Below are 22885 nucleotides of genomic sequence, written 5' to 3' on the forward strand. Positions count from 1 at the left end.
TGAAGACCTCTCCTGCTGCGTTGGCCTGTCAGAAGCAGAGAGAAAAGAGATGCTGCCTGCTGCCCCAGAAGGGAAGTGAATCAGCAGGGCACTGGTTTCCTTCAAACTCTAATCATTGTCTCTTTGCTTATGAGATTGTCTAATCCATTGGCCACCCTTTTAAAATCTGAACTCCAGGTCAGATACATGAAGGGGCAAGAGAACAGACTGAACCTTTATTAGTTCACAGAACTCCAATTCTTTATTAATCACAGCTTGCTCACAATGACATACAGGAAAATAGCACTAATGAAGAGTAAATATGCAGGCAGCAACCTTCAGGAGTTGGGATTTGGGGGAGAAACGACTTCAAAACTGCGATAGGTACTTATGGTGGGTGTCTGGTGATTCTTAGTTGGCACAAATGCCCTGCCTAGCCCCCTTAGCTGTATCAGCCCTCACAGATGGAGTAATTTTTTTTTTTAATAGGCAGGATTGCCTCACACTGGGGAAGAAAGACCAGCTTGAGTGAAAGTCCGCAGTGTTTTTGATCTCGTTTGTATGTGTGTTTCAATGCAACAACCAGCTCACAGTTTCCAAGTGGAAAAATATTCAGTAGCATCATGTACTTGTACTATAGGTAAGAGCTTAAAATGAACATCATCAATCATGGCATCCACAAATAAGCCACCTGACACATTAATTAATTCATTCCATCAAAAGAACTTAAACTAGAGAATTAAGCCCACTTCATGAAGAGCGATTTCATGGCTGCTTGAACCATTTGGATTCGAATCTGCGTTCAGCGCTTTTAAAGGGTTTAACTTTCTGCTTCTACCCAGGTTGATCTCAGCTCTGTCTTCTCATCCATCCCTTTCTAAAGCCAAAGCACATTTGTAGCACATAATCCAGGAGAAGCAGAAGTAAATGCTATGATTGGTGTTTTTGTTTTTTTTTTCTTAGCCTGGTTTTGTAGTTTCTAGGCAGTTAGTAGATTATGAGTGAACAAATGTGGAGGTTCGTGTGGAGTCATAAAACCTGTAACCTAGGTGTGGTCTTAGTCAAGTTCAGAGATTACAAAGCCATCTAGGTCATTAGGCAATGGTGGGTTTCTAGCACCATAGACTGTCTACTGACCTCATTTTTCTGTTGGAATGAAAAGGGCAGGGAATGGAGTTCGACATGAGGGCTTCAAAAAGAACAGACCTAGCAAATTCATTTGAGTGGAAAGACACAACATCAAAAGCCTGTTACAGGACATGTAAGATTATGAAATAACTTGCATAATGCAATACTTGTATTTTTTAACAAAAATGTAAGTATTTACAAAATAAGATCCAAGGTATTTTTTAAACATCAAGCAAAACATTCTGCAAAGAGACCGCATTGATTTTTTTTTTTAATTTTTGATTCTGTTTTTTTGTTTTTGTTTTTTATAATGAGTTCTTTTTAAACCATGTCATACATTTCCCATACTGATATCGCATGATCCATTATAATATAGGCAGGGGGATTTACTAATGGTGGGGCGTGCCATACCCTCCATCGTTTCAGCCAGACAGTTCAACCTGGAGTTCCTTGTTCCTGCGCACCTCCGCGGCATGCCTCTCCTGGAAGACACCAAAGGGAGAAGTAATGTCACAGAGCCTGGTTGTCTGCTCCACAGAGAACCGGAAAGGCTTGCCTACTTCTTTACACAATACATGCCTCGTTGGAAGTCACCCAGTTGTTTGATGTCTATCATTAGGAATTCTCTTCACTTCACGAGAAAGGACAACAAGGGACCCAGTAAGTATAACATAACAGAAGATCTTGTAAGACTTACAGCACCTAAAAAAACCCTTAATACTGTATTTGAGTAAAACTATTAAAAAGGTCATATGATCAAGGGAATCCAGAATATTATGATCGCTATATAAATCCAGAAAATGGCAATAGAACATCCTACTGTTGTTTACACTATTTAGTGGTGTTTTTCCTCTTCCTGAATATTTTAAGGGCTTTACAATTATCAGTGGACGCTTTGAGAGGATTAGACGCAGGAAGAAGACTTTTTTATATGCTTCTTAAATGCTTAACCTATTAGTCAGAGCCTTTCAAAACTTGAGTCCCAGTGACCTTTCCAGTCTTACCTTCCTTCCTCCCATCAATATAAGGGAAGTGTAATAGATCATATTTTAGCATTGTATGTAACTACTCCCTTGGTATGCAAAAATGTATGAAAGATGGTTTTAGGAAACATTCTGTTTCCCTAAGAAGATGTGATTAGAGAGATTTCTGTACTGGAAGCCAAGAAATATGAGGTCTTTCTTTTTCTTCTTTCCTTTTTTTTTTTTTTTTTTTATTTAATTATATGTATACTTTTTACCTTTTAAGGTCTCCTTTGCCTCACTAGATATCAAATACAAACAAGGGATCTGAACTAGATGACCTAGAGTATCAGCTCCATCTGTGAAATTCTGTTGCATGAGTCGATTTAAATGCAAGATGAGGATTGCGGTCAATATGATCAGAAATTCTTTTTACAAATGGCTACGCACTTGCAATACAAAAGAGGGGTCAGGAGTGAGCTGTGAGTGCCAGGAAAGAACGTTTTCATATATCGAGATGATAGTGGTCATTGGAGCGTAAACTTCCAATGGTACTGCTAAGCCTGCTTACTGTGTGGTGTTTGATGATCGTCAACGAATTGCAGCTTCAGCTTAGTATAAAGGTTAGTATAAGGGGTGGAATGAAAAAGACAGGGGTTCAGAGCTAAACTCTGTCGTCTACTTAGCTTTGTGATCTTGACTAAATCTCTCTAAGGACAAATTCCTTAGATATGAAATGGAGACAATAACAGTATCTCCTTTCAGGGTTGTTGTTTGGATTAAATGCAGTAGTACATGCAAAATGGCTGGCCTACACGGAGCAATCAAGAACAGCTAGTTTTACGTCCTCTTTTCCTTTCATTATTCATTCCTCAGACAGGTTCAATAGTAAATAGTTACATAAATTGCATTCATGAACAAGAATGACCCCTCCCCCCAAACAAAAGTCAGAGGAGAAGAAAAGTTTATGACAGATGAAAATTAATAATGGTTGAAATCTGTGTCTAAGGAGTTATATAACATCAAAATCACCTCTTCAGAAAAGAACCACAGAATCTTATTCCCTCAAAATATTTTTATTATTTTAAGCTGTATCATATTATGGGATGCTATTGTCACTGAAATAATGATACAATGTTTTTGCACCAACTTTTCTATATTGTTAGAGGTGAGATGATCAATATACTAAAACATCTCTTACTGACTAAGTACCGTCCTTTGTGGTTGGCTAGGTAAAGTAGCTGTCAAGGTTGTCTGTGTTTTTTTGCTTCTCTTACTCCTGAACACCACGGGAAGCTCCTTTGGTATTTGTTACAATATTATGATCTGGGCGGTCTTGGCCTTGGCTAGTGAATCGTGGGGTAGAGCTATAAAGGCAAGAAGATGTGACACAATTTGAATTAAGTGGAGAATTCAACGAGGTTCACTAGAAGTCCTCTTAACTGATCTGGTAGGTTAACCAACACTCTCCATTCCCGCCATCATCCTGGTATCACCTAAATGTTGGGTTGCTTATGAGGCTAGTAGGCTCTTCCCTATTATTTCCACATACTTTTCCTCTCCCTGGCTGAGTTACATGCTTACTTGTAGTCAATGATATTTCCACCCTGTTCGGCTAGCTAGTTGAGAATTTAATTACATAATTTAATTAAAGATACAGTAATAGAAGCTAGTGTGGGTGGAGGAAAAGCTTTGGAAATACCTGAGAAAGGGCAGTATGATCAGATATTGGATCAAGTATAAAAGCTAGGGGAAATTTGTAAAAAAGAAAAGTTGTTAAGGTCCTATATTCATATTATTTTGCAGATATCTTTAGCCCTTACCCAATTTTAAAGAAATTGAAACTGTAAATCATAGCTAATATGATATCGGTGGATAATGGGGAAAAGGGGGACATGGTACCCCAATTAACTGATCCATCTCTCAAAATGGTCTTGGCCTACATGAAAAGATTGGTAATTGGCTGTACCTTTAAATGCTTGATGTTAAAGTTAGATGTATTATGAATGTATGCAATATTGTGAAAATGATTATACCTGCTTTAACTGGTTTTTAAAAAATACCCACTACAGATCCTGGTTGGGTCTGATGACAGAGCTGCTGTTACTCAGGGTTCCTGATGGGCCAGGCAGTGAATTTTCTGCTAGATACTGTTGAATGCGTTAGAGGAGAAAGGACATGTTGGGGGAAGAAGAAAGTGTCTCTTTAATCCTTTCGCATGGCAGGAAAAGGTGTTTTTCTATCTCTGTCTCTGTCTCTCTTTCTGTCTCTGTCTCCATCTCAGTCTCTGTCTCAGTGTGTCTCTTTCTATTATATTATTCCATGAACAAGAACATTTTAAACTTCACCAGAGTGTCAATCATTGTCCACAGACTATACTTTTGAGTCCTGGGTATGACTATTTATGTCACTCAATTTGAAGACTGTTGGGTAGTTGTAATTTCGATGTGAGTGACATAAACAGATCAGCCTAGTGTAATTCTCGGTGGCAGATGCATTCCTTCTTTCACACCTTTCTCCACATTTGATTCTTTCCTTTATAATAAGCTGGGGTGTTGAGACGAGGTGCTATGAAAACAGACATTGAAAAAAAAAGCGTAACATTCTTTTCTGAAGGAAAAAAGAACACTTCTATGGAACGAAGATAAAAATACTTTAATATAATTTACGACAATATAACAAAGTGTATTTAAGAAGTCTTTAGCTCAGTGGTTCTCAACTCCTGCTATTAGCATCTACTGGTAAACTTTAGAAGTAATACTGATCTCTGGGTGCCACCCCAGACAATTAAATCAAAATCTCTTAGTTTAAAGAGCACTTCAGTGGATTCTAAAGTGCAACTGAGATTGTTTTTGCTTTAGGCTTTCAGTTTTAGCTAAAGACTTTGAGCTAACATGGCTGGATCTCCAAGAAGTTTGTGGGAATTTGTCAGTGAATGACACTGAGGAAACCGCGGACACCATGGCTCTGTGGAACTGTATCACGTCGTCTGGCTAATTGACAGGCTCAGTGAAGTGAGGCCTGTCACAGTGGTGAGAATTTAGTGTGCTAGCCTTGACATGGATTTCATTTTTACTAACATTTTTCAGTGCTTTTGTATTAACTATCTATATTGGTCCATATTATGTGTTGTCTTATTCTCTAATTTTTGGTGCTATGCTATTTGTTGCTAGTTTTATATTATCTGCATAGGGAAAGAGACGGTTGGTAAATGCTCTTTGATATTATTCCAGGTGTCTAAGCACATAGTAGGTGCTCCACGAATATGCACTGAATTATTAACTGATTAATCGGTGTCATTTTCAGTAGTAATCATCTTTTGATGCATCGGATTCCAGAACAGCTTATATATGTTAGCAGTTTCATGCATTTTCAGCATTAGTATTATTATTGATTCTCTTTTTAATTTAATCTTACTGCAGTAATTTCATTCAAACAAAAAGCTAGATATTGGTCATGATAAAAACCCTACTCTGTCTTATTTAGGAAAAAGAAAACATATTTAAAATACGTCAAAAGGAAGTAAATTTGGTACTCCCCAAGGAGTACCTCCACTTTATGGAGATGATAATGAATCTTGGAGGACACCGGCCAAAGGTCCCATTAGATTTGAAAAGCATCTCTGTGGCTGTGAAATTCCAAGGGGAATGTGGTCCTAAAAATGATCTGGGCTGCGTTATCCAGCGTGGGATAGAATACTGTCAGTTGGGATTTAAATCGGAATAGGCTATAAACCCCTAGTTCTCAAACCTGGCCAAATATTGGAATCATCTGGAGGGTTTTAAAAAATATAGACGCCTGCGTCTCACTGGGAGAGTTTGCAGCTTGATGTCAGGATGTTAAGCCGTTCACAGGTTGATTATTTCTAGGACAAGTTGCATGTCTGTATGCAAGTGTGTCTGAATGGAGGTGGAGACTAAATCTGGGTGAGAATGGGAAAGAGTGCTAAAAGGTGCTGGGCTGGGGAGTGGGTGAAGAGAAATACACAGAGAAAAAGAAACTACCTATTAAAATCCAACACCTCTGGAAATACTAGTTAAAACATGCAAATTTTATGTACCACTTTATAGTTGAAATCAAGAGGGATATGCTATATATTTGCATGTGTGTAATTTCAAAAACAATAATGCTCCTGGTTGTCAGTGATATAAATCTTGCACTAGATATTACGGTCTAATTGAAAAGCCTGGAATGTGATCAGCATGCCCCATTTCTAGCAACTTCATTAATTTTTTTTTTTTTTTTAGGGCCTAGGATATGAGATGGTTGAGTCATAATTATCCCAAACAGAACATACGGTGGTCTTCTGCTATCCACGGTATAAGCACCAGTCAGCAGGAATCTCCTTGGTTGTACAGAAATGTGTGAACTGAGGGCAAATGGAGGAAGACTGAATGGTTCAAGGTGAGGCAGATAAATTTTGCCCAATGGAACTTTGCTCTCCTGCATCTCAGCAAAGCACTTGCTATGGTACCACCATGTGTAACATGCAGAGAGCTGAACTGCCTCCTTGAAATCCTGACCTGATGCACTTGGGTGAAACACAATGACATTGTTCTGAGAGTATGGAAGCACCAGCTTATATGCATAAATTAAATTTTAACTTTAAGGTTCTGACCAAGGCATTCAGTGGTTCTCTGCTCCTGACCAGGTCATCTAGTACTTTTTCCACATACCTCTGAGAGCCTCAGTGTCCTACTGCTGTGTCAGAGCCCATAGGCCCTTCCCTAGGCAATGCTTTAAAAAATCCCTCAAAAGCACAGATGCCCATGAAAATCTCCATGAAATTATATATATATATGTATATATTATATACTATATATATATATATGTATATATATATATATATGCATATTTATGTTTTGTGCCTGATTTCCTTCGGTTCTGGATTGATATTTTTCATCAGAGAATGAGAGTAAAAACAGAGTCATCAGAACTTCAGAACAGAGTTGCCTGATCCCTGGGTCTTCCTAAGAAACACTCAGAAAACAGGAGGCTGATCTTGTCTAAACTCTTAGTGCTCTGATGACAGGGACAGTCCTACTTCCGTCTGTATCTCCAGTGCCAACATGTAATAGTACTCAGTGCTGGTGCAGAGGGCAATGGCTCAGAAAAGGACTGAGGCACTGTTTCTCAAACATCATATTTCTCAATGCTTAATCCAATTTCTGGAGATGGAAAAAGCTACACTATTCATATCTATACTACACATTTTCAAAGGAAACTTTTCTGGGTGGTGGTGGTGGTGATGGATAGATAGCATAGCGTCAACAACAGGGAAAGAGAGAATACTTTTCAGAGGATCTCCTGCTCTGCTCATCCTGATTGATGGGAATGGGTATATTTCAGGGTTGGTGAGGAGAAAGACACCAGGATATCAGAACGTGAGGAAATAAACATCCCTTACTAGCTTCCCTTCCCTTTGGTTCCATGAATGTTACTATACCCTGGTTTCCCATGTAGATTCTCCTACATAGACAGAATGGGCTTTCCATTTTTCCTAGGTAGTCTGTCATTTCTTGAATATATTTTTCCAAGTTATTGTTTATTTTTATTTATCTATTTATTTTTTTCAAAAAAATTTTTTTTAACGTTTATTTATTTTTGAGACAGAGAGAGACAGAGCATGAACGGGGGAGGAGCAGAAAGAGAGGGAGACACAGAATCGGAAGCAGGCTCCAGGCTCTGGGCCATCAGCCCAGAGCCCAACGCGGGGCTCGAACTCACAGACCGTGAGATCGTGACCTGAGCTGAAGTCGGACACTCAACCTACTGAGCCACCCAGGCACCCCCCCAAGTTATTATTTATATATTCAATATTACACTCAATGAAGTAGTAAAGTAAATATTGAATGTATTATTTTGTTATATATTATTGTTACTTATTAATATGATATATTTTTATGGCATGTTTCATATTTCCAATTTAATATTTTTCTAATGGATTGGTTCTTAAAGTTTGTGCAAGTCTTTTATATATTTGAAAAGCATGAATCAGCTTCCTGAATCCATTCACTACTAAAACATTTCACCAAATTCTAGCTTTAACATTGGATTCCCATTCCTCTCTCATGTCGCAGTGCCCACAGAGTCAGTGCTACAATGGAAGAACCTGTCCAAGGCGTTAGCTGTCTCTGTACTTGAAACAAGTTTTGACTAAGTCCCTGGTGCCCGGGCATTTGGAACTTCACCCAGCTGTGTTGCGTATGAATGCATGCTTATGCCCAGAACTTTGTCGGGATTACCTTTTCCTGCAGACGTTCAATAATAGCAGCTAGATTAGCCTCACGGTTTTCTTTAATTTGTTCCATTTTCAGGATCAGCTTTTCCTCCGCCATTTTGCTGAAGTTGTTGTTCTCCTCCAAAGCCTTCTGAAGGACTTCTCGCTCATGTTCCCTCTTCTCTGCCAATTGTTTCAGCACCTGGGCCTCCTGAGACTGGGGAAGAAAAACATATCCATTTTATAATCACCCAAAAGCAAACCTGGCAGAATAATGGTCCACTGATTTGAGAGAGCGGGTCCACCGATTTGAGGGTTCCAATGAACACTTGTTCTAGCCTTAAGCACTATTGTCAATTCAGTACTCATCTACATGGCTTTGAGTTTTCTACTGAATGTGGCTAGCTGAATTTTCAGCTGGGGATTTTTTGGACACACCGTCTTAGAAGAAGCATTTAACCCTCATTGAGGAGTTTTTGTTTTGTTTTGTTTTTTAGAATAAAACAAGCTAAGCATTGATGCTAAGCATTTATGCAACCGGGAATGCTATAATTAATCATTGGATAGCAGCGTCCATTGAAGCCTAAGGAAAATATGGGAGGATTGGGACAAGTTCACCTCTTTCCCCTGCTCCATTTTTCATCAGCTGTAGGCTAAGTCCTGAGCTTTTCAACTTTAGCCAATCAAATCTCCAAATGTACTTTCTCGTTTTATTCCACACGCACCTCTCCTCACTTGCCTGTTTTACTTTCATTACCCAAATTTTCTTTGGAGACGTGTGAACGGTGTAAAGGTAATGTCCACTTGGCCACAGAAAACAGAAAGTCCTTGTTCTGGCCCCCTCTTGAACATGCCAAGGTCACCTGGGTAATCTTTGAAACCCTGTGGTTACTTAGTGATTAGAGTAGAAACGCCAGAGGCAGTTGCACCCCACCTGGCATCCCCCCACATTTTGTGCACTGTAGTTTCCCTGCAGCATCAGGAGGCTGTATGACTCTGTACAGTGTATATTAACAATCACTGAAGTGGTTGATAAAAATGCAGAGGCCTGGTATCCACTCCCCAAAGTTCTGATTCTGTGGTTCTTTGGTTAAGACCCAGGTTAAGACCCATAGATAATATATGTATGTATGTAATATATAAAGTTTATTTATTTATTTTGAGAGAGAGAGAGGATGGGGAGAGAGGCAGAGCGAGAAGAAGAGAATCCCAGGCAGGCTCTGAACTGTCAGCATAGAGCCCCATGCGGGGCTTGAACTCATGAACCATGGAATCACGACCTGAGGTGAAATCAAGAGTTGGATGCTTAACTGACTGAGCCACCAGGCACCCCCAGGAATCTATATGTTTGATAAGTATCCCCTGTGATTCTAATGCAGGCTATTCAGGGTACCTTTTGGAAAATGCACTGGCATGGCCTCTGGTGTCAGGCCTGTGTTGGTGACCTGGATGTGCTATTTAACTTCTTCCCACATTCATTGTTTCTTTCACAGTATGCAGCTAAGAGAAGTCTTACTCAATGCTGAACTATCCAGGTTGAAGACTAAATTATTACACGGGCATTGTTCCTGGGTAATTCCTTAGGACTGGCTGGTGCTCTGAGGTGAGTCTTTGCAGGAGTAACTGTAACTCTGAACACCTAAACAATGGCAGCTTAAAAATGTGTTTCATGGCTTGTCAAATATTGATTAATTAATGTTAATGTTAAAAGCATTAATAGGAAAACATTTAGTTGATAGCCATCATGGGGTCTCACAGGCGAGATCTTGGTATGCATACAGTATGAGGCTTGACGGAGTAGAAACTTCTCTTCAGATAGGAAGGGGAAAATCAGACAGCCTTGGGACTCTTTGCTGCTATGTTTATCCTGAAGTTTATCAGGAATAGGTCTCGTGACTCATGGGAGATTAGAAAATTTGGGGAACTAGCCCCGCATCTTGTTATAGTCCCCAAATGGTTTCACTGACATCCTTAGGAGACTACATCACATACTTGCTTTGTTATAGCTTACGGTAAAACCCAATATGAAAAACAACGGGAAATGTTAACACGGAATAAATTCAAAATCAAACGGCACCTTTCTGGAAAAAACCTGAAAAAATATTTTCTAGCTGGTTCATCCTTCTGCCTCTAGGTGGGACTATTGGTAAAGCATCCTACATTGATTTGCTTCTTTACTGCTACTAGGACCACTGACTTCAATGTGAGAGACAGACTGACTAAAGGTGTGTGTGTGTGTGTGTAAAAGCTTCTCTCTGATGGACTTCATGGCAAGAGGCCATATGCCTGCCGTTCTTTACTATATCAGCTCACAGAGAAAGTTACCAAGGATGGTTATCAATGAGCCACTGAGTAATTTTTAATTTTCAGGGGCTCAAATTTACTGAGGCACTTTTAAAATTGTATTTTAACTTAACAGTTCACATTTGCATTCTTAATTTTCTTTTGTGAGAGACTTAAAGACAGGAGACAGCAGAGGAAGGGAATCGAGAAGGGAAACCCTGGGGACTAAAAGGGCAATATCGCAGCACATACCTTTTCAAATGTCTTGCCTTGGTGGGGCACATTTGGCTTGCGTGAACAAACACTCCCACCGGCCCCGTTACCAGTAATGGAGAGACAGGCCTATTGCTTTACTGGGCGCAGCATTTGGCTCTGTTTGAGGTGCCTCAATTAATGGCGTTAGTACTTTTGCAGCCATTGGGGCTAAATGAGATTACCCAGCACAGGTGTCAAGTGTATTTCTTTAGCACAATTAATGGGGTGAAACAGAAACAGAAGGCAGTACAGAGCGTTCTCACATGAGGCTGCTGATAGGTGACGGAGACCCGCCAAACTGGGCCAGCCCCCTTCGGGGCTGCTCATTTCTGTGGTGCCTTTTCCTCTACTGAGGGAATGTTGCATCCACCGTCCTCTCCACTGATACATTTTTGGGACCTATTGATCATCTATGTTTCAAATATTTAAAGCCACATCCGTTAAAAAAAATACATCGATTACGGAAAGGATCCCACACTGAGAAGATACTTTTGGCACCCTATTTTGGTTTTTCCTCACAGGCACTCAACTCTTAGACAAACTCTTCTGTGGAGCTAATAGTCTCGGGGCCTTTACCTCAGTTCTTAAGGTCTCCACCGCTGAAGACAGCACTACTCCCTTTTCCTTCTTTCACACCCTAGCATCCAGATGTCACTGCCTACAACTTCTCTGACTTTATTCCTGGGGAGAGACTGATTCTCTCATCAATACACCTTTTAATCTCCCGGTCACAGCCTCAAGGAAGAAAACTGGTTACGCTTCAGTGAGCAAATAAGCATTTAGTTCAGAAAACTGCCCTGAAACATAACATGTGTGAGGATCCAGAATAAAAATATGTTTTAGACAAAAGTGGAAGCATTTCCCTTCATTTTGGTAAACGTTCTCACCACATGGTTGAAGAGGTGATTTTATTTTCTTCCTCGCTTGGGCAGATTAGCAGAAAAGAATCTTGACTGGGAGGCTTAAAAGGTAGGATTTGCTGAAAGCTGTTAAAAATAAATTGTTTAAGGGCAAAGGATCTGACCACGGAGGACCATCTCTGAATGGCATGTACCTAACATAGAAGGTCACTGAAATACTGAAATGGAAAATTAGGGCATGATAACGATCAGCTGATACAATGCAAATGTCAAGACAAACTATTTATAGAGCTAAGACATCCAACATGACATTCTGGGAGACCAGGGAACCTTCTCCACCTTGCTATTGTAATAATGGAGGCGCAGAATTGGTGCCCACTTTTTCTAAGCATACACTGAACTCAGCATCACCGAAATGATTACATGAGAGGTACGTGAAGGGAAAAATAATGAGACAGGGACAAGAGTTATTGTACATTTAGGAACACTTTAACATTTTCCAGAGAGGTTCATTACCATGCCTTATATTACTGAGTATAAGAGTTTAATTACTATACAAATGAAATGGAAGATAAATTTGAGTTAAGTGATATATAAAACTCAATTTTATTTTATGTACTCTTATGAGATTTAAGACTATATTTTAGTTAGCACTAGTGTTCCATTTCTTTCTGGAGTGAACACATTTCTAACCCTTTATTTTATTGTCCCCTTTCATCATCTGGATATATTACTTGCCACTAACTAGAACCATTTATCAGACACTAGATCTCTGAGTACCTAAATATCTTTAAAGGATGTGTCTCTAATTATTGGCTTTACTGTTAACAGTGAAAAACCATTAGCAACCCAGTTAGAGTCATAAATAATGTCTTGTTAAAATATGATAATTGAGGGTCACCTGGATGGCTCCGTCGTTAAGCATCTGACTGTTGATTTCGACTTAGGGCATGATCTCGCAGTTGGTGAGATCGAGCCCTGAGTGGAGCTCAGCATTGGCAGCACAGAGCCTGCTTGGTATTTTCTCTTCCCCCACCCCCCCTTCTCTGCCCCTTCCCTGCTTGTGCTCTCTCTCAAAATAAACAAACATTAAAAAATATGATAATTGAGTATAATTGTGCAAAACAAAAGTGTGCAATATTCACTGTGTGTTGAAGTGAGAAGCATAATAAAACATTTTAAATGGTTAAAACCCAAGCCCTTTAGAATGAGCTCTTCTGCTAAAGCCTGGAATGCGTTTACTGTGGTTAACTCCTAGGAAAAGAACCATGGGGGTGCTCTTCACTGAGGGACAACACATGACACATGTGAGGGTTCTGTGGACCAAGTGTCACATCCTCCAAGGAGCAGATGCCTCCCGAATGTTGAATCACAAATAAGCCAGCACTTGAGTTTATAATCGTTGCTGTACAAACCACCCCCTCTTTTCCTGGATGTGACAGTAATTACCATCTATAATGTGAGATGCCAACAAACAAGAAAGTTAAAGTCTATCAGGTTTGGTGACTAATCATGGCCCAGTTTACACCATTTTATTTAAAAAAAAAAAAAAGCAATGCAGGGGTGCCTGGGTGGCTCAGTGGGTTAAGTGTCCAACTTCAGCTCATGTCATGATGTAATTAATGGCTTTGTGAGTCTCAGCCCCACATTAGGCTCCATGCTGACAGTGCAGAGCCTGCTTGGGATTCTCTCTCTCCCACCCCGACCCTCCCCTACTTGCATGCTCTCTCTCTCTCTCAAAAAAAAAAAAAAAAAAAAAGCAATGCATCTTTCTTTCAGAGGTTCAGGGACTTTGCAGTTGATTGTACCAATATCGTCAGTGTGTCAATTATCTCACTGAACTGTGAGTACTGTTTGTGTAGTACTCTTCTTAATTCAATCTGTTTTAGGGTGACATTTTATTAATGTCATTAAAATTCTTAAATTGCCATCTTTTTTTCATAATACTTATTTTTTTCAAGCCACTGTTAGTTGGGCAGACCTATTTATATACCTGTCACCTGTCAAACTGTTTGTCCTTTGTAACTTGATAAACAATATTTTATAACATTTAAAAATGTTCAAGAAATGTATGGTAACATTTCAGTATCTTTTTTAGCAAGAAACTTCTTTTCTCTATATGATTCTGAGTTTGCTGGACTATAGTTTCTGCAGGCAGGAACCAGCTGTGTTTTGCATAATAATAGCTGGTTGTCTCTCACAGTACTTGCCTGTGGCTTCATGTAGGATAGGTCTTTTAATTCTCATTGACCCATGGTCAATAACTCCATGACCCAGGTCCTATCATTAGGCTCATTTTATAGATGGGTAAAATAAAACATAGATGGACAGGTTAGTCACTTGTCCAAGGTCACACAGCTATTATGTGATAGAGCCAGACTTTGATGATGGGTATTGCCTTAAGCATGTTCTTAACCACTGTGCTTTAAAGATGCTCTTAGAAACTATTGCTTGGCTTAGATGACCATATAATTTATTGTCCAAACTGGGCACTTATGACATTGAAATGATAATGATGATATCAAAAAAAGGAATAAACAGGAGTTGTTCTGGGCCAATTGGGAAATGGTTAGCTTAGGTCTGCTGTTACTTGCTAAATGTTTGTTGAATGAATAAATGGCGGGCTGGCTGGCTGGCCGACTAAAGTCTTTATATTGCTTCACCCTTGTGGGCCAGTTGTGGTATGGAAATTTTGATTTCAAAATGTGAGCTACAAGCTGACCTCACAATATAATATAGTCTCATGGAGGTGAAAGCTGAGTCCCAGAGATAATCAAAGAGAGCAGAAAAAGCAGGAAAAAGGGGTATTTCTTGTATAACAAATTTCTTCTACCAGCAAATCAAAGGGGCATTAATTCTGGTTCAAAGAAGCCCAAGGGAGGGTTGTCCAACCCAGTAACCAGATGGTCAGTGCTGCGATAGTGTCAACAGATGGAGTGAGGGACTGGGGACACTGCCAAAACATTTGTCACAAAGTGAGTTTGGGCCCACGTGGAAATGACTCCGTGGCAGTCCTCCAGCTGTAAATCCAGAAGGACTCACACAGGCAACACAGCCTGGGTCACGGGTTCTCAGATGTGGTCCCTAAACTCCCAGAAGCAGGCCTTTCAATGGTACCAATGGAGGCGAGAGAAGCTCATAAACTTTTTTATGTTTTAAAACCTATCAGAAATCTTATTTTGCTTGTATGGCTATGTCTATTTTTACATTTACTTTGAGTTAGAATTAAGTTAATTTAGTGAGAATATGCTTATTTTTATGATAATAAAAATATTAACTGGCACTTATAGATTCCTTTGATTGTAACCACGACAAAGGAATTTATTAATACTATTTAATGTATTCATACTATTATACTATTATTATACTACTATTAATATTAATAGTATGTTTGATAGGCAGAATCTTTAGAAACTTGTAACTTTGAGAAAGGAAATGGATCCAGGGCAAAATGTTGCTGATCACCGGGCTCGGCTGAACATCTATTATTAGGAACTATTTAAAAAAATAGTAAAGTTGAAATTGAATAATTATCTGGTATCAATTTGAAAAAGTAAAGGCCTAAAATTCCTCCATGGTTCCCTAAAATTTTTCTGGTCTGATCATCTGTCTCTGTGCTGTCCAACTCAGTAGCTACTAGTTACCTATGGCTCTTTCACGTTTCTTTTTACTTTTAAAAACGCAACTGCTAGAAAAACTGAAAATGCATATGTGCTCACATTGTATTTCTATCGGGCAGCACTATTCTATATAGCTGCAGACATTTATTTTTTATCCATGTTGGCAGGGCTACAAGCTAACCATTATGAGCTAAATAGTTACTATAATTGTTATACTAACACTAAACGTTTACAGATAAAATTGTGGACATCTGCAATTTTGCTTATCTAAATTCTATTTCCCCTTCTCTGGATGAGAACATCTCAATTTGCTTTTAGGGGTCTATACGTCCACATTTCTCTGCAGAGATCTTACCTATTCGGGGAGCGCCTGGATGGCTCAGTCGGTTATGCTTCCAACTCTTGATTTAGATTCAGGTCTTGATTTCATGTTTCCCAGTTCATGAGACGGAGCCCTGTGACTGGCTCTGAGTTGACAGCATGGAGCCTTCTTGGGATTCTCTCTCTCTCTCTCTCTCTCTCTCTGCCCCTCTCCCATGCATTCTCTCTCTCTCTCTCTCTCTCTCTCTCCCTCTCTCTCTCTCTCCCTCTCTCTCTCTCTCCCAAAATAAATAAATACACATAAAAAAAGAACTATTGAGGGGCGCCTGGGTGGCTCAGTCGGTTAAGCATCTGCTTCGGCTCAGGTCATGATCCCATGGTTCATGGGTTCAAGCCCCGCATTGGGCTCTGGGCTGACAGCTCAGAGCCTGGAGACTGCTTCAGATTCTGTCTCCTTTCTCTCTCTACCCCTCCCCCACTTGTGCTCTGTCTCTCTCAAAAATAAACATTAAAAAAAAAAAAAGGAACTATTGGGAAGGAAAAGCCCTCTTTCTGCAGGAGTTGCTAATTTGTGAGGAAAAGAAATGGGGACTGATGGTTGAAAACTAAACTTTCTTGGTATTGAAACCAATTAGATGCAGCAAGAGACAGATGACAGATATAAAAAGAAGGTTTTCTGACCTTATTGCTTGATCTGGATCCAGCTGTTTTTGAAGCTGTAACCATTCCTAGACTTTTTAGTCACATACCCACTTTGTATTCTAGCTAGTTGAATTGAGTTTTGGTTACATGCATGTCCTCACTAAGGTAATCACTGAGATATATGCACTGGCTGGAGGCTCTTTGACGAGAACTAACAGTTCTTCTAATGAGCACTTATTAAGTCAGCACAACCCAACAGAATAAAATCAATTAATGATTTTTGTAAGTTGGCACTTTCTGTTAATTATATTTTCTTCTAATTAAAACCCTACTACAAGGACATAATCTATATAATGATTTTTGCCTTGAAAATTTTAACGAGTAATACCAGACATGTGAAGGAATACTGATTTTAAGGGTTTCAAAAAACATTTTTCCTAGTGTCATAATGTTAGATAATATTTGTAAATGTCTTTTAGCCATGTGGCTGGTTTCTAGTTCCATTCACTTATATAAACGTGTAATTGTTGATAATTTATCATTGCCAGGGTGTAGGAATTTTACTGGAATCAGTCATTAGCTAACTCAGGGAGTTTTGTGAGAACAGCGAGTTAATTTTGATAATCTCTGTGTCGTTCTTTTCCTTTTAATAATATCCTTCAAATCAAATACATTACCTTAGAAACACCAGCAGCCTTCTGAACCATGATCTCAAAGTTTCAGTTGCAGCTCAGTCACTGACTTCCTATTCTAATCAGGTCACGGCATCTCTATGTGGCAACCTAGGATCTGTACCTGGTGCCCATTACCTCTAAGAGGACTTGAGCTGCTTTGATGCAACCCACTGTCACTGCTGGAGTTACTTAGAGCTGTTGGCAGCAAAGTCTTGATGGATCGTAAATGCAAGTTAAGTTAGCTTTACTATGAGAAGAAAGCTCTAAGTAACAACATTTGTTAAAGCAACTTCCGGTACACAGATTTGAGTTAGTAGCTCAGTCTCCTCCTTTTAAAATCCACCTCTATGACAACAGTAATTGACCAACTACAATAAATATACATGTAAAGAAATACTTGTCAGATGCTTGGAGAACCTCACTCTTCAGTGAAAACTGAAAATGTGATTAGGATGTTTTCTGACACAGGAAGATTTTTCAACTACAAAGGTCAGAACAGAACGTAATCTTTAGTTCAGAAAATGTAATCTGAGGACTTCTAATCTTTGGCTCTTTCTTCCTGATCTGAAGATACACATACTGTATCTGTTATCTGTACATACACATACATGTGTTTGGTTTTGTCCCGCTTTGACTGTTAGAGAATTCAGTTTTTAGGAGAAAGACTGTCTTTGTTTTCTTTGTAACTATCCAACATAGAGGTGTTGGATGTATTGGCTAACTTTTTATAGGCAATATATTAATAAAGTTATACATTATTATAAATGCGGACTGTCCATTCAAATAAGACTATGCATGGAGCATATTTTTAGTGACTACATGCTTCTAAAAAGAAATGATGATAAAGTCAGTGGAAAATACAATGTAGGAATGAATTTCCTAAAAATAATTCCATTTGGGTTGATTAAGAGCATCTTGATGGGATGAACTCTAATAATCACATGGTACACATGTGTTTAGACATAACTTCTATCTTTATGTGCAGAGTCCTTGGGATTTCTGAGTGCCCCTTCAGTGCTCTTTTTAGTACCTTTGGCTTCTTGGTCACCTGATTGTGAAAAATTGGAGATTTGGAAAAAGAAAAGTGCTCTAATACAAAGAAGGGCTAATGGAAAAAAGGGAAAAAGATGCCATCAAGGTTTGGAACTGAGTAGAGGAGGATCCTAATAGATCCCGGAGACGGTCCTGATCTTAGAAGCACAAACTTTAAGGGCAGGAAGTGAGGCCTTTAGGAGGACAGGGTCAAGCTCGGGGCCCCTATTCCTGGGTGAACAGCATCTGGGAAGAAATATTTCAGAAGATCTGGTGGTCTATAGTTTCAAGGAAAACCATGTGTTCCAGTGGGGAAAGGACACAGACCCTGAGAAGGAGGAATCACCACTCCTGTACCCCTCCCCACCTCCAAACACTGGAGTAAAGTTACTTAAGGCTGTGCTTTCTCAGTTATGCACCGTGTACTACAGCAGGGAGATTTTATGATAAGGGATCCAGGAGAGGGAGAAAGGCACTTTTAGTGTCTAAGGGCTTTGGCTTTAACTAGCCTAAAAGCAGCAATGTTTACTTGAACTAGCCTGGCTCTGTGTCTGTTGAAGACCTACACGTGTTGGGGATGTTGCAGGTGTAGAGGTGGTTGTCTCCTGGAACCTCTGCCAGCATGTGTGTGCGTGGAGGGGGAGTGTGTGGAGAGGAGATGGAGGGAGGGAGGGAAAAGAGGAGGGAACGGAAGAAAACGAGTAAAGACAGAATTTAAAAATGTATGGAAAAAGTTACCTTTCTTCTTTCCTCTGCAGCCTCCAGTTTTTTCTGGATCTCCTCCAGAGACAGGTCTTTCTTCTTTGGAGAAGCTAAAGTTCGTGGGGCTTCTGAGATAGGAGATGGTGGTTTTAGGATCAGCTCAAAAGCCTGGCCAGAGGCACGTTTGTTGATTTGCTTCACTTCCATATCTGAGAAATGAATTATTTGAGAATGTTAACATACATACAGAGTGTGAAGCATGTGTTTATTTAAGTAATTTGAATTCAGGCAATTGAAAGTAGCGTTCTTATTCTGGCAAATAGCAAAATGCTGCATGGGATTATTTGCTCTACATTGTTCTGAACATATTAGACTTCTTTCATTAGTATAAGGACAGATATATTTTAACAGAATAAATATTTAGTGTTGAGAAATTCAACAACGTCCATAGGGAGTTGAATAATAGTAAGCATACTTAGGAAAAAATAGCCTGAATTGATTTTAAGCTAAACTTTATTTTTCTCTTGAATAAACATGAACTTCACATGAAAATAAAGTGGTACAGATTTAGATTTATTTTTTGAAAATTACCATGGCTGGAGCATTTTTCAGGCTAAATGATGAAGAAAAAGGTTAACAAAGATTTATTGGAAATTTGAAATTCTCTAGGACGCAGTGCACAAACAATGTTGAATTACCTATTTAGCTTCTAAAACTCAACTTATACATAACTTCTGACTTTCTACTTCCCCCGGCTTCAATCCCTAAAGCTGCAGAAATTGTCATTGTCACTGTCTTTCCTGTCTTACTGGTGCACTTCGTGTAACCTCTGGTTTAGCACACTTAACCACGCTGTGTTCTGCTTACTGATTATTTGTATATTGTACGTATGTCTCTTCTTCCAGGCTTTAAGTTCCTCCAAGGACAGGCCTGTTCTGTACTTATCTTTGGAGCCTCTGTGACAACACGTAGTGAGATATTAGAATCTCAGAATAAACATGGCTGGATTACTGGTCACTGGTGTCCAGCAGAGTAAGAATCTCCCTGGTTTATTTGTTGGCTCAATGAACTTACACAAAGCAGACACTGGGCTTGCGTTCTAATGAAAGTTTTGGTTGGCAACTGAAACCTTTTCACATGAAGGACATCTCCTTATGAAATTGCTAATTGTTATGTTGATGATTGCATTTATGACACGTGTGCTGTGATAGAATAACTTTGGGAGGAAAAAGCCCGAGTCCTAGAACAGGCTGTAAAGGCACAGAAGGGGTTAACTGCTACAGATGCCTTCAGCTTATCTTCAGTGTATGTTTCCACATATGGAAAAGAAAAACGATCAGTCCACAGGTAGTAAAATATACCTCAGCTCCATCTGCTATACACATAACGGTATCAAACCATTTGATTAAATTGACTGAACTAAGTGAGGATGATATTGTTTGGTCGTGATAGCTACTATTTTTGAGTGCTTACCAGAGGTCAGGCTTGGCGCCTAAGCATCTGACTTGAATTTGACCACTTAAACCCTACAACAACTGCGGGAGGAAAATACTAGAGACAAGTAAACCTCAGAAAAATCAAAGTAACTTGCCTGAGGTCAGGCAGATAGTGGCAGAGCCAGGAGGAAAACCGCACTAAATAGAATGAATTTGGATAAATCAAACTGAAAATGTTGCGCTACAAATGAAGTTCGTAGTCATGCCAATGCTTTAGGCTTTTCTTTTAAAATTCTCGTTATCTGGGGCCTTAGTCCTAGGTCACATTTATCATGGAAACTTGTCAGCTTGTGGACATGCATGTACAAAATACGCACACATTATGAAGACAGTGATAAGGGGAAAACGGTGGTGGTTGTTGATTTTTACTCTTGAAGTTTCCTTAGCATAAAGCATTTTCTTGCAAATTATGATCTGGCCTCACTAAAGCTCAGCATATTACATTATTTGCAAAGAAAAGCTTTGAACATGCTGTGGGTGTTGCTATGCTGCTAACAATCTAGTCATGTGTCTTAAGAGACATTAATGTGCTGGTGTTAGCATCAAATTCAAACTGTTTCAGGGGCGTCTGGCTGACTGAGTTAGTGCAGCGTGTGACCCTTGATCTCCGGGTTGTGAGTTTGAGCCCCATGTTGGGGGTAGAGTTTACTTAAAAAAAAAAAGCCCCTCAAGCTGTTTCAAGCAATAGGCAATCAATGAGACCTAATAGCTAGACACAACAAGTCAATAGTGAGATCTACAAAATATCGATTTAATTATACCAGGAGCTGTGAGAGAGAAACAAAGGTATCTAAGCTTTTCCAAATGATCTTGTTAGCAGGAGCATTTCTGTTGCAGGGAACTCACCATCGTAGGTGTAGATGTTGATGTTGCGAGGTTCCGGGTAAAAGCAAGAGCAGATCAGTGACAGCATGGACAGTTCCTTCATTTTTTCCTTGTAGGCTACAACGAGAGGCTCAAGATTAGTGTCTTTCATTTCCTGAATTGCCTCTTAATGCTTCTTTTAACCCAAATAATATTACAGCCTCCTGCAGAATGAATATTGCCAGGGACCCCGCTCTGCAAAAATAAAGACTGAAATGGGACTTTCAAGTGTGTATTCCTTATTCCAGAGGGCATAAATTACATGTTATAGCAGGTTAACTATAAAGTGAGAGAAAGGAAGTTAGAGAAAGAAAGGAAAGTAGAAGGAATTGAGATCCAGCAGGACAGGGAGGAGAGACAGAAAAGCCATGGAAGAAGCAAAAACAGACAAAGTTAGCAGAGAGATAGGTCTGTTCTAGCACAAATGTAGGCAGGTCTACTGTATATACAAGTATGACTCAGGAGGTGTCCTTTGCTGCTTCGGCCTCAGTGGCCACGTATTCAGCTGGGGATAGGCAGAGAACCCATCAGGAGGGTTATTAAGCAGATACATCCTCCAAGGACCCGTGTTGCTGCTTTCTCTTCATCCCCAAGTGCACTTTCTTGTAGCAACTTCTTTCCACACACACCATAAACCTAGATCTGAGATCTGATGAGGCTCCCCTTTCCTCTGTATAACCCAGCTTGGGCACCCACCTTGCCAAGCAGGCGCAGGAATTCAGCGAGTGATTCCCTTCCTCCTTCCCTCCCAGGATGAACCACAACCAGATGGGGATAAGGAGGTGGGGACTTCTCACTATTGTTGATTATCAATAAGTTAAGAAAATGAAAGAAAAATGAAGGTATACTGTGCACTAACTTGTGAAAATGTATAAACAAAGGGCGATGGTCTAACATGTTGAGTCTCATAAGGTAACATTCACCTCGTGGGAGGGGCTTCTGATCATTACAGCAACCCAAGGGAGGGCGAGTACCTTGGGGAGATGGGAATTCCCAGAAGGTTAATTTGGGCATTATTGACAAGTACATCTTTTGTTGGCTAAGAGGAAAGAGATTCAACACCCAGATGCTTTAGAACTACAGAATGTTACATTAGAAGGGTCCTAAAAGATCATTTAGCGAACTGTCCGCCCACCCCATCAACAATTTTGCAAATAACACTGGCCCACAGAGGATAAAGTCATATGTGGCCTCCAGATAAAAATGCAGGAAATTGATCAATGTCAAGTTTGCCAAGATGCCTTTTTCGACCTCTCTTTTTGGGAGGAGATTCAATGTGCCAAGAGGGCTGCAAATATTCGCACATCTTTGAACCATATGCAAAGATCAAATATTGTCATACTGTGTATATGGTTCAACCTACCACATCCAGAGGGTCTCTTTAAGAGAATTTCCCTCCTTATTTAGCTGATTTCCTTTAAAATAAGCAACACAATTTGCCCTTTGCCATAACAGTCCTGACACCCACTCTGAGAGACTTTATCAGATGCCTTTGGAATTTTAGAAGGCAAAAACTATATTTCTTCATCTTTTTTGTCTATCTAGTTAATGAAATTATGTCACTTATGAAGGTCCAAGCAGTCTTTACATGGATGCTCAGTGTACCTCACAGTTTCTTTTGGATAGAAACATTTGATGATTTAATACATTCAATTCCATGAAGAATAAAACCCAAACCAGCAAGTTTTTATAGGCTGTGCCTTTTTGTAAGATAAAGCAATATGGCATTGAGAGTAATTTTCAAAATTAAGCTCATATTAGGAGCATATGTTAAAGATACCAACTTTATTAGGGAGGGCCAACCGAAGAATAAAAATAAAATAAAAGATTTTCCTTCTCATAAAGTA

The 22885-nt window shown here is 39.5% G+C and overlaps 1 protein-coding gene across 1 annotated transcript; it reads right to left on the reverse strand.

The window, feature by feature from the left end:
- Nucleotides 1-259: 259 nt before the first annotated feature.
- On the reverse strand, nt 260-21150 carry STMN2 (stathmin 2). Its single transcript, XM_049632688.1, has 4 exons — nt 21021-21150; nt 18715-18887; nt 8315-8506; nt 260-1589 (listed from the first exon to the last, which is right to left on the reverse strand). The coding sequence occupies exons 1-4, from the start codon at nt 21148-21150 to the stop codon at nt 1530-1532; spliced, it is 555 nt and encodes a 184-aa protein (XP_049488645.1). The 3' UTR covers nt 260-1529.
- Nucleotides 21151-22885: the final 1735 nt, after the last annotated feature.

Source organism: Panthera uncia, chromosome F2, assembly GCF_023721935.1.
Source record: "Panthera uncia isolate 11264 chromosome F2, Puncia_PCG_1.0, whole genome shotgun sequence".
In the NCBI taxonomy this organism is placed as follows: Eukaryota; Metazoa; Chordata; class Mammalia; order Carnivora; family Felidae; genus Panthera; species Panthera uncia.

Coding starts and splice junctions, on each gene's coding strand:
- STMN2 (XM_049632688.1), bottom strand. CDS start 21,150: ATGAAAGACACTAATCTTGAGCCTCTCGTTGTAGCCTACAAGGAAAAA. Junction 18,888..21,020: donor CAACATCTACACCTACGATG/GTGAGTTCCCTG, acceptor TTCATTTCTCAG/ATATGGAAGTGAAGCAAATC. Junction 1,590..8,314: donor TTGAACGTCTGCAGGAAAAG/GTAATCCCGACA, acceptor GGTGTCTTCCAG/GAGAGGCATGCCGCGGAGGT.